This window comes from Nicotiana tabacum, chromosome 6 (assembly GCF_000715075.1).
Source record: "Nicotiana tabacum cultivar K326 chromosome 6, ASM71507v2, whole genome shotgun sequence".
In the NCBI taxonomy this organism is placed as follows: Eukaryota; Viridiplantae; Streptophyta; class Magnoliopsida; order Solanales; family Solanaceae; genus Nicotiana; species Nicotiana tabacum.
The window spans coordinates 162,007,549-162,025,408 of NC_134085.1; the positions used below are offsets into that span (position 1 = coordinate 162,007,549).

Genomic DNA, 17,860 nt, shown 5'->3' on the forward strand with positions numbered 1-17,860 from the left:
TTAACTCATCTGCTTCTCAACTATCACTTCATAATTATATTAGCAAGTAATTAGCTCAACTGTTTCACATCTTTCGAATTTAAAAGCAACTACGACTCACGGTCATGCTAGACTCCGGTGTATAGATAACCGTCACCATGCCTATACACCGTACTCCACAGTTAACACGTAGCAAATAATATCCAAATCCTAATCCCTCAAGCCAAAGTTAGAACAAACACTTACCTCAAATGCTCCAAACTCAACTCACGCTTCTAGTATAGCTTTACCTCTTGATTCCACCACCAATCCGCTCGAATCTAGTCATAAGTTACTTAATCACATTAATAATTACTAAATGAATCATCCCCAATGCATGAAAATAGATTTTTCAAGGTTTTTCCCAAAAAGGTCAAAAATACCCCCGGACCCACGTGGTCGAAACTCGAGGTTCGGACCAAAACCCGGTTACCCATTCCCCCATGAATCCAAATATATGATTTGTTTTTAAATCGGACCCCAAATTGAGGTCCAACTTCTCAATTTGTAGAAAACCTAGGTTCTACCCAAAACACCCAATTTTCCCTATGAAAATCTTTGATTTAAAGTTGAAATTATATTAAAAGATGTTAAGGGATAAAGAAATTAAGTTAGAAATCACTTACCAATCGTTTTGGAGAAGAAAAGTTGTTTGGAAAATCGCCTCTTAGGTTTTGGGTTTTTGAAAAGTGAAAAATGACTGAGATTTCCGAACTTGTATACCTTTCTGAGGACCTGGCGTGGACCGCACAAAAATGTGTTGCGGCCGCGCCGAGTGGGAGAAAAAATTGGGGCTTCTCTAAACCCTTCCAGCGCGGACCGCACTGTTTTGGTGCGCGGCCGCGCTGGTTGACCTGAAACCCTAGCCCTCAGACTCAGCCACGTGGACCGCACAGAAAGGCATCGCGACCGCGCGTCTCCAGCGCGGACCGCGCGGAAATGACCGCGGCCGCGCTGGTGTCTGCAACACCTGAACCTGCATATTCTTAAGTCCAAGACCTCCCGGGCCCCATTCAAAACTCATCCGAGCCCTTGGGGCTCCAAACCAAACATGCACACAACCTTAAAAACATCTTACGGACTTACTTGTGCGATCAAATCGCCAAAATAACATCATATACATAGGATCAAGCCTCAAACACATGATTTTCTTTTCTTCAACTTTCATAACTCAAATTTTCCATTTTTAGTCCGAAACACGTCATATGACGTCCGTTTTTAGCCAAACTTTACACATAGTGCTTAACACATATTTAAGACTTGTACCGGGCGTCGAAACCAAAATACGAGCCCGATACCTATATTTTCTAACTCCTTTTCATTTCAAATTTTCATATCAAATTTCAGAAAAACAATTCCTTTCAAAAATTCATTTCTCGGGCTTGGAACCTCAGAATTTGATTCCGGGCACACGCTCAAGTCCCATATTTTTCTACGGACCCTCCGGGACCGTCGAATCACAGGTCCGGGTCCGTTTACCCAATATGTTGACCGATGTCAACATTATGCATATTAATACCAAAATTCATCAAATGTTTCACATAATTCACATATTCTAACATAAAAACTTTCCGGCTACGCGCCCCAACTACGCACGCCAATCGAGGCAACTAAAAGCGAGGTTTTCAAGGCCTCGAAAGCGATGAACAAGGAAGAACTACGGTGATGACCCTACGGGTCGTCACAATATATGAAAAGACAAAATGACAAAAGATGAAGGAAGAAAGAGAAAAGAATAATAACCGCATCAATCATGAATTTAAGTCATAAAACTGGGAAATTTGAAGGAACCGGTAGAAGATTTGAAAAAAACGGGAGAAAAACAGACATGAAATTGCAGCACTAAGAAAATGAAGAGAACTCAAATAGAAGTATTTGGAAGATTGAAGAAAATTGACGAAGGACAATGATGTTTCTTAAATTCTTATTGGGTTTGTTGATTGAAATAAGATAGCGTTGAGTGAGAACACGGGACAGAGTTAACTGTGCACATTTATGACTGAGCTAAGTTGACAAAAATGCCCTTGGTCCTCTCTCTCTCTCTCTTATATATATATATATATATATATATATATATATATATATATATATATATATATATATATATATATATATATATATATATAATAGATACTAGTGAGGTAATGCTCGTGCTATGCACGTGCCCAATATTTAAGCTCATGCAAAATATATTTGTATCAAATAAATTTCATAATTCTGAAAATAGCACTACCAGAGGGGAAAAAAAACTTAATGGTTTACGAATAAAACTTGCAAACTCATAATGTAATAAAGGAATTGACTTTATAGACTCTCTTCTTAAAATAAGAAGTTCAAATTATTTATAAATAAAATTTCAACTGTATCAAACAAATTATTCTAGTTTAATTTGAACTTAAAGTTCTCATTTTTATATATAATTTGCTTTGGAGTTGTTTCTTGAAGGTTTGTCACTCATATTAAATATTATTTGTAACTTATCCATCTTAATCGTTTGAAAGTTTAAATTGTTGACTTGACAAGTTTATTCATGTCAAACAAAATATTTTTAATTTTATTCTACGTAAAATTGGTTAATTGATTTTTATATTTTTAGGTGAAGATATTGGGTATTTCTACATACTTTTCTCCTTTTGTTATGTTATGAGTATTTTGTTGTTGTTTACAACTAAACTTTTTTTACCTATGGAATTACAACTAAACTTCCACGGATTCTCCTTTTTTTTATATATAAAATAGGTATATATTATATTTCTGGCTATTTTACTATCTGTTAATCTTAATATTTGATTAATACCTCTCAAAAAGATTGATGTTATTTGACCAACGTTAATCAATAAATTGTTATGTTATCAATTTGGTAGTTATCGTTTAAAATTATAATCACTTTGTATGTTGTCTGTAACTTATGCAATCTTAATAATTGATTTTTTTTAAAGTTTTGAATGAGACAAATTTACTGTAAGGTCAAAAAAAATATATTTTTTTTACTAAAGTTGGTACTTGATTTTTTAATTTTTGTTCAAGGTTGTTGGATTTACAGTATTTTTATATTGGTTTTTCTTTTTGTTATACTAAGAATATTTTTTATAACTAAACTTGCGTGGAACCTCCTATTCTTCAAATAAAATAGGTTTATGTTATCTTGCCATATTCTTTGTTAACCCTGTATATTTTTTGGACCTCTCACTGAGATTGATGCTATTTGTTATCATCTTGATTTAAGGAAATCTTAGATTAAATTGAAGTTTTATTGAAGTAAATACTTTGTCATATCCAACTTAAGTTAAAAGTTTGTGATTGATTTAATCATAGTATCCTTCACTAAATATAATCTTTAATAACCTATTATTTGGAAAATATTTTTATATTCAAAATCTCACTTATTAATAGCACTCCTATATTCGTGTCTAAGATCCGAAAATTATTTAATGAAAAATCTCATAGCTATTCTCTCATAAAATTTGAAAAACTATATTCTCTTTGATACTCAATATCACTTCTCGTGCGTACTCTATTATTATTTCAATAGAAAGTTACATTTTACATGAAAATAGTTTATACCATATTAATAAACTTTTTATTTAATGAATATTTATATATTCGTTACTGAAGTATTGTAATACAGTAAAACCTTTATATAATAATCATCATCTATAACAATATTTTACTATATTGGTCAAGTTTTATTGGGATTATTTTTTCATATTATGTTATAATAGATATTTTATATAACAATACCTTACTATAGCTGCTAAAATATATCGGAACAATCGAAATGTTATTAAAAAGTTTTCTTGTAGTATAAGCATAATTCTTTGTTCAAACAAAAAATGAAAATAGAAGTTTGTATTCAATGGGCCCATACGCTTTCAAAATAGAAGTACATCCCGTGGGGCAATTTAGTCAAGGCAGTTCAAAGCTTGTAGCACTTTAATTTGTTTTAGCCAATCATGTTACCTCACTTATCCTGAAATGACCAAATTGTCCTTTAAATCCTAAGCAGACATGTCATCCAGCTCTGTGCTAATTCCCTCTTATTAGATAGTAGAATCTGAGTTAAATTGATAAAAATGTCCTTGGTCGACCAATTTGTCTCTTCTATATAATAGAAATTAGCAGGAATATTGTACATTTTAGTTAAGTAGGTGATCCTTAGATCGTATTTTGCAAACAAATAATACACCAGAAATCAAGCTAGATTCTTTTTTTGGGATTAAAAATAGCGTTGGAAACATCGTTAAGTTTTCCTAATTGCTTGGAAAGGGAAAAGGGGGAAGAAATTTGTTGAAACGTCAATTGTTAACTCAATTTGAAGTATTAATAATGAGTGATAATACACGAAAGTGGCCCCAGAACAGAGATTTAGAGACCAAAAACAAATCACTCACACATCATATATTCATGTCAAGTTGATTCATTCAAACATCTTCACCAACTCAACTAATCCTATTGATAATTAGTTTACCCGAAAATAGACAATTTTTTTATTTCTCCTTTAAAGACTTCCAGTCCAAGCTTATTATTTTGGAGTTGAATCCATTGAATTTATAGCAGTCAAATCAGTTCAAGGGGTGTGTGTCTATATATATATATATATATATATATATATATATATATATATATATAACAAACAGCAACAACAACAACAACAACAACATACCCAATATATTCCCACATGTAGGGTCTGGGGAGGGTAGCGTGTACGCAAACCTTACCCCTACCTAGTGCAGGTAGAGAGGCTGTTTCCAATAGACCCTCGGCTCAGAAAGACAGCGATAACACAACGATGGTTGGATGTTTGTGGGGTGAAGGGGGAGAACTCTTTCATTTTCTTTCAATTATAGGTAAGAACAGTAAACAAACTATGGAAGATAAAAAGAAACAAAAATGGATCAACATAGATTGTATTATATGAAGGAAATCACTTTCTATAAAGAAAAAATAAATGATCCATACATTAGTCTTTAAGATACAAGTGGTGGTAGAATGCAGTTGCCAACTCTTTAAATTATAAATCATATTGCACACAACTAGTATTAACTCTATACATGTTGCTTGACCCATGAAAACTATTAACAATGGATTGAGACTATCCCCTCCCAGTTAACAATCCCAGCAAATCTTCACAAGTAAAAGAGGCACTCCTGCTAAGAATTACAGCAAATATTATAAATAGAAGAAAATTACAAAAGATTTTTTTCTAACAATAACAACAAAAAGAAAACAAGGATACTCAGCATATTGCAACACAGCAAGAGAAAGAAAAATTAGAGCAATATCGTCTATGTGAACTTTTCAGGAAAACATACCAAATCTCCAATTTCTAATTATAAGAATCCGAAGATGGAACAAAATGAAGTTATTGTTTCTGATTGACATTGTACAGAAGAAATCCTGGTGCTTACTGCATAGCCGAACTAAAATGAAAGAACAGTGTGAAGCTATATCTGTAGTCTTAACTGATTACTGCATGTGAAGTGAACCAAGACATTCTAGTATGCTGAATTAGCTCCTCTAGAATATGAATGTAGAGAGTGGCCAGCCAACCAACTCCAGGATCCTGATACCTGGAGAGGTGTTGATTCATGCCAAACATATTTGCTAGTTGAAGATGATTTTCAATAATAACTGTGATGAATAAGACATTCATTTTGCCTTTCAAGAGAAACTGAGAAACACAGAGGTATCTGTTCATCAAAGACTTGCCATTCGATCACCCTAGCGATTTTAAGGTTAAAGGACGATTTCACAGACCACCCAAGAATTCACATTGTTATGCCAATTAAAATAAACAATGTGTTCTGTTAGAAACTTAAGTGTATCTTGACATCAAGATATGAGGGTTCTTAATATAGAGAATAAATCAGTATCACAGAAAGTGTACTAGTACGTAGAGCAAAGGGAATAATCTAGTTTGGCCCGGTAATTGATCAATGGCTTTCCAATTTCTTCGCTTCTCGTCTCAGATCCTGACCATCTCTAGAAAGGAAAGAGGACTCTTCTCTTTTCTTTCATAAGTTTGACTTAAACAAAGCTTCCTTTCTTTTCTTGCAAAAGTTCTACTTAAACACAGTTTTAGAAAGAGTAGGATTCTGCTTCCAAGATTTACTTTTTCTCTAGCAACTTTTTTGTCAAATTAAATCCTAAACTAAATATACCGCGCTCGCTCCAAAAATCTCGAAGTCTAAATTATATGATCTTATTCAGAAAATGAGTCACAAAATGAGCATCCTGACTAAATGAATGCTGGTCCTATCTCCTTTCACAAGTCAGAGAATCGGATGGAATAAATAGAAAAGATATGTGTTCATCAAAGAGTACGAAATGATACAGGAATGCAAAGGAATATTTAGTAATGCAGCATCAATGACATCCCCTTATAGCAATCATGATTAAGAATGCAGTTGATTATGCCTGAAGAGAAATCCAATATTAGAACGGTACTTGCCTAAAGTTATTATTAATGTATGTCAAACTGGATTCAATTACATGAGCGCATTAAATATACAAGAGGCCACCTTCAAGCTTGGGTGTAAATTTTAATAGGAACTAGGTTTAGAGGAAGGAATGGAATTCAATACAAAAGAATGAAATTCTGATTCATGAATGGGCACCAAATGGAAATTGTATCTCGCAAAGCACTCGGTGAGCCATCTAGTTACACAAGAAACATCAACTCTTTTATCTTCACCAGTGCCGGTTGAATGAGACAACAAAATAAAATACGCAACACATGTGCTTACGTGTTGAAGTGCAGCTTTTTTTCTTGACTTATCATCCATAAACTGTAATCCAATGCAAAAAAGTGCTAGAATATATTCCCAACTGGTTCTTCTCTTGGTCTCATCAGCTCCTATATCCAAAGAAAAAAAAGCAATTCACAGGTTGGTATTTCATATTAATAAAAGCTGACCTTTATTAAGGCAAAGCACGATTTACTACATAACAGCTGGATACCATAGAGGTATAGCCAGGAAGCAGTAGAATACAAGTTTATTTTCATGGTTGAATGTAAGAACTTTCTAGTTCTTGAAGATTCAACCAACTGAAAAGTAGATCTATGTTAACACTCTACCTGTATAACAAATCTTTTAACTGCTTCATAATTCATAAACTTGTACAAGTAATTCAAAAAGTCATTTAGCAAAGAGTGTACTTACACTCAAAGGTTGCCCAGCGAGATGGAGGCACAATAGTACGATCTTGTTTTGCCTCTGAGGCATAGAGCAAAGTGAAGAGATCCTTTGTATCATCCTTTTTCTTCACAGACGGGTTACTGATGAGACTGTTTTTTGGAGGTAAATTAAGAATTTCATCCATCGTGTCCAAAGAAACCTGAGAAAATACGAGTATTTCTTAAGATAACGTTTTTCTGAGCCATGCTTGACAATGAAAAGGTCCAGGAAAAAAATGTAGTTTACCAAGAAAACTTAGTATTAGCAAATGCATTTGGCTATACGACTTGCCAAAGAGTATAGCACATAATGAAGAGATTGTTAACCGAATTATAAAAGATAAATAAGTAGGCAAAGGCATACTCCTGGTAGTTAAAACCTAAAAAGAAATTTGCTTCCACGGAAAAAACATGTAAACAAAGTACAATATCTGCAGTACCCCACGAGATCTTGTAGTTGAAGGAACTTGTGGCGGTTGTTCATTAAAAACTTCTTCCTCCAAGGAATATTTTCTTGCTTTCCTTGGAATATCAGCTGTTGCTCCAACTTCGCTTGTTTCAGCAACCATATTAGATGGGGCTGGTTGAGAGGCATATCTAGAAGCCCATTTTTTCTCCTGATACCTGGAATCAGAATGAAATATGTAAATGGAACAGTCATGTAGCTTTCATTGATAAAAACATGTGAGTGCATAACATAAGTTTTTGTGCAGAATTACTTGGTCCGAATAAATTTCGCAATGTTGCTTCTATCTGTGCTTGCTGGTAGATCTGCCTCCCAATAATTGTTCGACTTCTCATTACCTACACCTGCACATTAAAACATGGACCAATAATTATCCTTGTTAGACTCCTAAATATCTTCAGAAGTATAAGAAATTTAAGGGGACAAGATAACCAGAATATCAAAGGCAAATGGCAGTATGGCACATAGCAGGGCTCTACTTGGAATGAAGAAAAACATTTACTCCATGATTTTTACCGAGCTTCTTGTATCTTGTTCTATAAGCTTCTTAGGACAAGTTTTCAACTGGAGAACACTCTCAATACTAGGGGGGAAAAAATAGTAGTTCGCCCACCCCTACCCCAAGCACACAACAAAAAGAGGACCTCCTTTGCGAAGAATTTCTTGTTCTTGTCCACTTTCGTGATGGTATTTGACTGAGAACAAAATTATGGATGTTACAATTCAACTTATATATCATAGCGGTGACAGTTGAAATAGTGTAACATTGATCGCTGAATAGTTAGATTGAATAAAGCAATGAATTTCTTGTCAAAATTGTATAACATATGAATTCCATTAATATTTCCACACATCCCAAAATAGATAAAATGACATGTAAATTAGGAAGAGGGAGTTTCTGTTTTCCCAATTATTCAGACTAGTTTTTCCTTTTTTTCCTAAGAACCACCTCAATTAGGCTTCCTTGTCCACTGAAAAATTAATTGTGGAATGTTTTCAATATGTTCACACAAAAGTGGAGGATGAGGAACAAAGTTTCACTCAGAATTTCACGAAAGTTTTTCAACAACAGATGTACAAAAACAACTAGCCTTTACTACTATTCCTCATTCCCACTTCCACCGTCCTTTTCTCCTCCACAGACAAAAGCCTGCCCAAAGTCCACATTCTGAGATGTCAATAACTCTGACCTAGTTAGTAATTGAATGAAGATTAGTAGCCTTCTGCTAACTATGAAATGCCATAAGGACGAGAGCTGTATAGCATACTCAAAGGATCATGAAATGTTTCTATTCGGTTGGGGAAGTAGAGGAGCGACTACGTTCATTTTGATAATAAAGTAGTGACAATCTTTAATACCTAAAGGTTTTTTATACATGTGGCATGTGTGGCATGCACGGAAGAGAGAGAGAGAGAGAGAGAGAGAGAGAGAGAGAGAGAGAGAGAGGTACATTGCATGAAAGCAACCTGCTCCGGCAGCCAAGTATCCAAAGTTGTCGACCTTACCTATCACAAGCAAGAGACATGATAGCCATTAGCAAAGAAGATTAAGCATTCAAGTCTATATCCCAAAAGTCTGTGTGTGCTTTCTTTGATGTATTCAGAAAAAGCTGAGCGACCTTCTGGAACTGGACTCAACTCCATGATTGCATATATACAAATAAAAGGGTAAAGGCATAAACTGAGAACTTCAGGGATAGAATGTCAAGGACAGTGCCATCTTTATCTTTTCTATATTTACTTGGACAATTCCAACGTAATCATTAGAAATTCTTTAATTCAGTGAAGTTGAGGTATGTTTTTATGCAGCAGTAAGATGGAAATTTTCAGGAACAGAACACTTGTTTGTTGTAGCAGTGTCATGTATATATTGCTTTTGTTGTTTGAGAAAATCACGACAGAAGACAATGTTTATCGGATGACAAGAATGGTTTTCCCCTATTTTCATTCAAAAAGTTCTCCAGAAAAAGTTAAGGTTCAATGAAGAAAAACTGAAGTCAACAACATATACGCAGCATCTCATCTAGATGACCCAATCTCCATTTTCCTGAACCACAGATTTTTTTTTTCTCCTAAATCAATCTGATTGGTTTGCACTGTTCCTAAAGTAGACAAAAAACAAATGGATATTTTGCCAACTATTATTTTACGTAGACTGGAAAAGTGACGTAGTGGCAAGCAAGTTCGAGAAATATTTTACATTCAGTTCCGAGACTATAACCCTTGCATAGTCATTAGCTTTATGTTTAAATTTCAAGAGGAGTCCGGTGTAAGGGTTTACTAAAATTCACTGATAGCATGAAACATAAAAATTTCCACGAAGAAAGAATCAGTGATAAATTTAGTTGACCTGAAGCCTTAACATTTAAAAGCATAAACTTTTTTTCTCTGTACCCAATTAAAGTGATCAAAAGCTCATAGTGTGTAGGCCTTCCCTCTTCAGATTTCTTTCCAAGGGCAGGAACACTAAAACTAGAAACGAATATCTTACAGAAACCGGCTACTTTATTAAAAAGATAGCGTTGAATATTATTTCACTAAAGGAAAAAAAGAACTTGGGAGAAAAAGCAGTTCATTTCATACTGATCGCTTCATATATTTCACTAGAGTGAACATAGGGAATAATTGAATAAGAAAATAAGAAAATTCAGAAAACAACAGTAGAAATAGACCTGCTACGACTTCTTACTTATGAAGGTATTACAAATTTCAGAGACAGCGGGAAAAAGGTGTTTGAAGTCATCAGAAAGTCATAATCTTTGCTTCTCCCCCTTTTAGATAAGTAATGAGACAATAGAATTACCTTAGCAGGGGAAGCCATTTCCACTAATAGATAGTCCCCAAGAATGTTAATAGATAATAGCCCTTTATGCAACAGAAGTTAATTTATGCTTCACCATCTGAGTCTTCCCATCTTAACCTACATTTAGTGCTGCATAAGGCCTATAGTTCACTTTACTCACTTAGTATTCAGGTGGCCGTTATCAAATTCCACGACAACCCTTCAAATACATCCTTAAACCACTTAACTAAGTTATTCGGAACAAACTATGTCTCATTCAGATTGTTTTGCAAAAACTCAATAGCACCCAGAATCGAAACTGTGTTTCACCTGTTACAGATAGTCTTTTAGTGTTGAATTTGTAATGCTATTAAATAAAGGATGGATGCATTTGATAGTCAAACAGTAAAACTTAAAACCAAAAAACATGTCGAGTAATTTTGCTCATTTATACGCATTACTAAGAACTATAGTTAATGATAACTAAAGTGTATACCTTTGAGATATGCACCCCAAGACTCCGATGAATTCCTGAACATTGCAGGCAGATGAATATCCCAAGGTTGATGCTCGCCCACCTTGGGGCCCTGATACAAAATATCATAAACTATCAAAAAGTGATTAGACTAACATGTTGGATGAAAGGTGTTAGATATGTAGTCTTGTCCCACATTGGAATAGGAGTAGTATGTCTTGAGGGGGAGTGTCCTTGTATAGTATAGCTATAAATAAGGACCTCTTGTATACAATATCAATACATCATATTTTCTCCCGCGCCTTCTCACATGGTATCAGAGCTATCGTGAGAGATTTATCGCTGTGCATAAATTCCAGCGATTCCGGGAAGTAAAATCAGTCACCGGAACCCTTTTTTCCGGGACTTTTCATAGTTGTTTTGCGTCTGCTTTGTCTCGATCAGTGTTGTGCAAAAAATCCAACACTACCAAAAGAGTAGTCACTGTCCGGCGACCAAACCCTAGTGAAAATCTCCGGCGGTACTGTAGCTGTTCGAAGAAAATTTTCCGGCGAAGTTCCGACGTCGCATGGGCCACCTTCCAGCCATTTTTTGGCGACGACTCTTCAGGACAGATTGTTTCCCTTGCAATTCCGAGCCTACCCATCCAGGTTACACCAAATTCCGAGCACTTTTATATTTTTCCGGTGTGAATTTGAAAAAGTTCCTTCATAACAGTTGGGTCTTCATAACAGTATTTCTGGAGTGAACAGTGTTATGTTTTCCTGCTGTAAAAAAGTGTTTTCTCAGCGATTTCTTCAGTTTTCCCAAAAGAGTTACTAATTTTCACTATTTCAAGTTAACCCTACCACTATAAATTGTAGCGACATGGGAACCGATACTTCGAATAGTCGGATGGTTTCTTTAGTGGATTATTTTGAGTTTCTTCAGTACAAAGCAAGTAAGCAGACATCTTCTGAGATAGCTTCCGTTGTTCAAACAGGTAATAGCGTGACTTGTGTCTCTCAATCTTCATTGATTCAAGTGCATCGGATCATATTTCTGGTAACAAATCTCTTTTCACTACTATTTCGTATTCTCAATCTCTTCCAAGAGTCACAATGGCCAATGGGTCTCAAACCATGGCAACTGCAATAGGTCAAGCAAGCCCAATTCCTTCCTTACCTTTAGATTCAGTTCTTTATGTCCCTAATAGTCTTTTTAATCTCATAGCTGTTAGTCGCCTAGCCAAATCACTTAAATGTGCCGTTTTATTTCTTGATGACCATGTTTTTATACAGGAACGCAGTACAGGGCGGATCATTGGTACCGGGCGTGAATCAAATGGACTTTATTACCTTATCCTTTTATATCCTTAATCCTTGTGGGTCGGACTTCCTCAAAGTCCATCTCAAAATGGAGTCGTGCCCCTTGCACTTCTCCCCCAAGTATCTTCCAAGCGTGCCTCTGCACTTCACCTCTTATCGGTGTTCGCTCGGAAAGTGCCTCCGCACTTGCACCCTCTGGTGTCTAACTTTGTGGCGACCCACACTAGTCAACCACACCATGACCCTCACGGCCTTCATACGTCCGAAGCTCTTCCCTTAATGGTAAGCACATCAACGTGCTTAGACGTAGCTCACGCAGCTCAACAACTCGCGTAGCCCTTTCCTTGCCCTCATTGCCTTGGAAAGTTTAGTTCACTTCAGGACTCACAATTGGTATCAGAGCAACATGATTCTTTAACGATTCAAGAAGGAAGAACAAGCAAAGATGAGTTCCATGAAGTTTGAAATTGATAGATTCAGTCGACGCAACAACTTCAATATCTAGAAGATCCAGATAATGGCGTTACTGCGGAGGGAAGGTTCAATCCATGCTATTGACGGAAAGTATCCCAAGGATATATCAGCTCCCAACAAGGAGAAGATTGAAGGGGATGCATTGAGTGCAATCCGACTATCCCTTGCACCTAACGTGCTTTGTGAAGTGAGTACGGGTACCGAAGAGACGGCCAAACAGTTATGGGAAAAGCTAGAAGGGCTATACCATGACCGATCAGTGACAACAAGGATGTTGTTACAACGGCGTCTTCACACATTTAAGATGAGGTCAGGTACTTCGTTACAAGATCATTTAGATGCGTTCAATAAACTTTTCATGGACTTACAGATTGCAGGAATTAAAAAGGAGGAGGAGACGCTTGCATGTGCTTTGCTAGTTTCATTGACTTCAGGATATCGTGATATTGAGAATTCAATGATGTATAGCAAGGAGCCAATCAAGCTTGAGCAAGTGCGGCAGACACTTAACTCTAGTGATGTACGGAGGCACATTGAAGGAGATAGAGATGACCAGGCAAGTGGGCTCTTTGTGAGAGGCCGGACTAGCCAACAGGGAAAGAGCAAATCAAAGCACAGATCAAAGTCTCGTGTGAACAAGAAGAATACAGAGTGTTGGGGTTGTGGCAAGAAGGGGCACTTTTGAGGATTTCGTGCCATTTTTGATAATTATTTGTATTTATCCATGCATGTTTATTTGTTAAAATAATAAAAAATACAAAAATATGTCGCATTTGCATTTAGGATTTAATTCTACAATTATGAGTAATTAAGTTTGTTTTACAAGAATGAAAATTACAAAAATAGGCATCTTTTGCATTTTTAGCCTTTAATGTCCAAATTGTGTGATTGTATTTTAATTGTCATTTCATTTTATATGATAATTGTTGCTAGGAATTAATTAATACTTTTAATAAGTTAATTTAGTTTGTAACTTAATTTAGAATTTTAGTTTTAGAAAGTAAAAGAAAAGAAGCAATAAAAGAGGAAGAAAATCGGATTGGGCCACCTTCTAATTTAAATCAACCATGGCCTGGTAAGTTCAGCACAATTATTCAGGAGTTCGGCATGACTCGTAGTGAGGCTGATCACTCTGTGTTTTATCAGCATTCTGCTCCGAATCTGTGTATTTATCTGGTGGTTTATGTTGATGATATAGTTATTACTGGCAACGATCAGGATGGTATTACTAATCTGAAGCAACATCTCTTTCAGCACTTCCAAACTAAGGATCTAGGCAGACTGAAGTATTTTCTAGGTATTGAGGTCGCTCAGTCTAGCTTAGGTATTGTTAGTATGTCTTAGACATTCTTGAGGAGACTGGAATGATGGGTTGCAGACCTATTGACTCTCCTATGGATCCGAATGCTAAGCTTCTGCCTGGACAGGGGAGCCTCTTAGAGACCCTACGAGATATAGGAGGTTGGTTGGAAAATTGAATTACCTCACAGTGACTAGACCTGACATTTCTTTTCCGGTGAGTGTTGTAAGTCAGTTTATGGATTCTCCCTGTGATAGTCACTGGGATGCAGTTGTTCGTATTCTTCGGTATATAAAGTCAGCTCCAGGCAAAGGATTACTATTCGAGGATCGAGGCCACGAGCAGATTGTTGGGTACACAGATGCTGATTGGGCAGGATCACCTTGTGATAGACGATCTACATCTGGATATTGTGTTCTAGTAGGAGGTAATTTGGTCTCGTGAAAGAGCAAGAAACAAAATGTAGTTGCTCGATCTAGCGCCGAAGCAGAATATCGGGCCATAGCTATGGCAACGTGTGAGTTAGTTTGGGTCAAGCAGTTGCTCAAGGAGTTAAAGTTCAGAGAAATCAGCAGGATGGAACTAGTGTGTGATAACTAAGCTGCTCTTCATATTGCGTCAAATCCGGTATTCCATGAGAGGACTAAACACATTGAGATCGACTGTCACTTTGTCAGAGAAAAAATACTTTCAGGAGATATTGTTCCAAAGTGTGTAAAGTCGAATGATCAACTAGCAGATATTTTCACTAAGTCTCTTACTAGTTCTCGTATTAGTTACATGTGTAACAAGCTCGGTACATATGATGTGTATGCACCGGCTTGAGGGGGAGTGTTACATATGTAGTCTTTCCCACATTGGAATAGGAGTGGTATGTCTTGAGGGGGAGTGTCCTTGTATAATATAGCTATAAATAAGGACCTCTTGTATTGTATTGAATACACAATATCAATATATCATATTTTCTCCCGTGCCTTTTCACAAAAGGAATATGCTTTACCACAGGGACACCGTGAAAGACTATGCAGAGACAGAACAATCAGTACAAGAAAGAGAATCACATAGACGGTGAACAAGGTGGAACGTGCACATCTAGCTCCTTGCATAACCTACTTCTATTCTAGATGGTCATGATATACAGTTAACAGCTGCAAACTGGTTGCAGAAAGCGCACCTTCCCCGACAATCTGCACATTCCCTATTTTCTGGAAGCTTAAGAAGGCCCTCCAATATCTGCAATAGTGAAAGGTACACACTAAGCTAGAAAATCATACATGAGAGCGCAGAAAAGCCAAGTGTACCAAAAATTTGAAGAAAAAAGATCACTAGTGACAAAGAGTTTGATTCAAAAGGATATAACCAGATAAACAGACTTCCTAATTATATATGCGAATAATTTCTTACTTCAGACTTTCTTCCTCTTAAAAATGTATATTTGGTTATGACAAAAGCTATGTGGCATCTGTCATACTAGTTCATGGGCAATTTCAAAAAATTAAACCCCTTAATGCAAGATAATTATGCAGTGGAACATGGTAATCCACCTTGTCCTATGAGTCTTCAGTCTCAGGATATTTCACCATCTCACACGTAATGAATTTTTCTGCCAGTAAGATGGGACGAGGGAAGGGGCATGTTAGATCAAGGATGAGAATGATCCTATCCAACTAAGCTATGTAGCAAGCCTAAAACAAATATAGCTTTCACAAATGAATGCTCATCCTACTAATCAAATTTCTGAAGTTGCCACAGTGCAGATTTAATAAACTTAAAATGGTATAAAACTGAATTCTTAAGAGAAGGAAGTTTTCTCAAAACCACATTATAGCTCCACAAAAGGATTCTAAGATGGTTCCTTGGCTTCTTTTCCCTGTCAGAAATTATTAATCACCTTCTGGAACAAATATATTTGTCCTAATCAGGGAGAGTTAGCCTATATTAGTTCAGTTTTTTTATTAAATAGGAAAAAACACACAGGCAACAAAGGTACTAGGGTGGTAAGTGCTGAGGAGGCGAAAGAACAAATGAAGTTTGATAGAATTAAGACAAGATGGACTTAGGAGCAATATCTTTTAACCTTGTCTTAAGGTAAATTTTTGTTTATAGTCAAATCCATTGTTTAGATGTATATGTTTTTTGACTCTAGTCATTTTTCTCAATTTGCTTACATAGTGTAAATGCTGATACTATCAAATCACAAACGTCACAATAGGTTGTTCCTAAAGTTAAATTAGGAACTAACTGTTAGATTGGTAAAACACTAACATTTGTGTGATCACTGCCAGACACAACAACAAAAAAATTGTTTTATTTTAAGTGAGATGATTTTGCAAAAGTCTTTCTTTGATGATATCTGATAGTCTTTTAAGATTTCACTGCTCTAAGAGATAAATACTTATATATTGTATTGTAACACAATTACCGACTTTGGCCAATTCAACCTAACAAGTTCTATCAGAAACCTTGACTATCTGATAGTAGTTTTACAGCTATAGCTCATATTGACTGCTAAAACTAACAGTCAATGGTCGGATTATTCTCGAACATTTTTCGCCCCCAAGACATTGGTTCACAACAAAAATATACAACTTTGGGATGTGTGGTAGGCTCACATCACATGTTCAAATCCTGCTAGGAGAAGTCTGGTATCTAAGTGGAGAAGGGCAGAGGGATGCACCCATATACACCAAGTTTCAGAACTGCAAATAGAAACTTTTTTCTTAACCAAAGCACGTCGCTGTCAACTAAAAACAAAGCTTTTTCCATGTAAAATCTAGAGCAATGTGACAATGAATTCAAGGCACATATCTAACTGAAAAGCATTATGAGCTAGTATATTGACATTACTACCAATGTTTAATGTAATGAATAGTCAGTCTTTCCTTAGGTCTATCTTCTCCTCCAGTAGAAATTGCCAAATATTGTTCAAACCTTCTTTGGAATAACAAAGTTTCAAGTAGAATGTCTTTAATTAGCTTTTAAGCAATAGAGCAAAAGCTAACTACTGAATGAATTAGCGCCAATTGCATAACCTTGTTTAAAGGAGAAATTATCAGAATGAGGGAATTAAATCTGTTTTCTTTGATCATAAAAGATTATAACTAATCCAAACCTCGATAGTATAGACAAAAAGTAATGATAACACTGGGGACATTTTAATCTCTTCTCCTTGTGATTGTACATTAGTCGCGGGGCTGGTAAATGCATTGCATTCAATTGTATTGCTGGTAATTAAATTACTCTCAACGGTACAGCACAGCGACGCTATTTGAAAAAGCAAAGTAATCAACACAAAAGGATTGGTAGGGAGAGCTTCCTCTTTAACGGGACTTACACAAACAAAAAAACTAATGCGGATACCGAACAGTGACGAGAAACCAAAAAAAAAAGAAAAAGAAAAAGCATAGCAGGTAAGAAACAGGGGGCTATACCTTTGCATGTTTGGCATTAAGCTCCTTGGAAACGGAAGCCTTGTCGTTCATGGCTGCTATTTGGTTCCAAAATCCAAAACAGAACAACAAGGGCTAAGCTGATAAACGCAGAAGAGAGAGAGAAAACGATCTCCCTCTCTGGGATTGGGGATGAGGTGGTGGGTGTAATGTGTATTGTATTCTCTTTTTTTCTGAATGGTTTTCGATCGTGGAATGGGGAAAACCTCTTCAAACGTTCAAAGGAAAGCAGTTACTTTACATTCCTTAAACCGCGGCTTCGTTCATAACGGCAACTCCAATTCCTAACCCATCAACACCACTCTCTTCTCCTCTCCCATCACTCACACACACACCACGTCGCATATACCTTTCTTTACGCCAAATCCTATTCCAGTATTATGTTACCGATAAATAAACAATAAATTAAGGT

At 36.1% G+C, this 17,860-nt stretch overlaps 1 protein-coding gene across 1 annotated transcript; it reads right to left on the minus strand.

Annotated features, from left to right (window-relative positions):
* Positions 1 to 4,923: 4,923 nt before the first annotated feature.
* Positions 4,924 to 17,640, minus strand: LOC107765727 (putative ADP-ribosylation factor GTPase-activating protein AGD15). Its single transcript, XM_016584409.2, has 9 exons — positions 17,431 to 17,640; positions 15,174 to 15,232; positions 10,940 to 11,030; positions 9,113 to 9,167; positions 7,915 to 8,005; positions 7,636 to 7,819; positions 7,182 to 7,356; positions 6,765 to 6,874; positions 4,924 to 5,165 (listed from the first exon to the last, which is right to left on the minus strand). Coding segments are annotated over exons 1-8 (708 nt in total). The 5' UTR covers positions 17,482 to 17,640; the 3' UTR covers positions 4,924 to 5,165; positions 6,765 to 6,872.
* Between the last annotated feature and the right edge of the window lie 220 nt (positions 17,641 to 17,860).

What these genes read in the sequence shown, in the direction of transcription:
- LOC107765727 (XM_016584409.2), bottom strand. Translation starts at nt 17,481, where the DNA reads ATGAACGACAAGGCTTCCGTTTCCAAGGAGCTTAATGCCAAACATGCA. An exon ending in TGTGCAGATTGTCGGGGAAG is followed by an intron (nt 11,031 to 15,173) that starts GTGCGCTTTCTG and finishes ATTTTGTATCAG; the next exon opens with GGCCCCAAGGTGGGCGAGCA. An exon ending in GCGAAATTTATTCGGACCAA is followed by an intron (nt 7,820 to 7,914) that starts GTAATTCTGCAC and finishes TTCTGATTCCAG; the next exon opens with GTATCAGGAGAAAAAATGGG.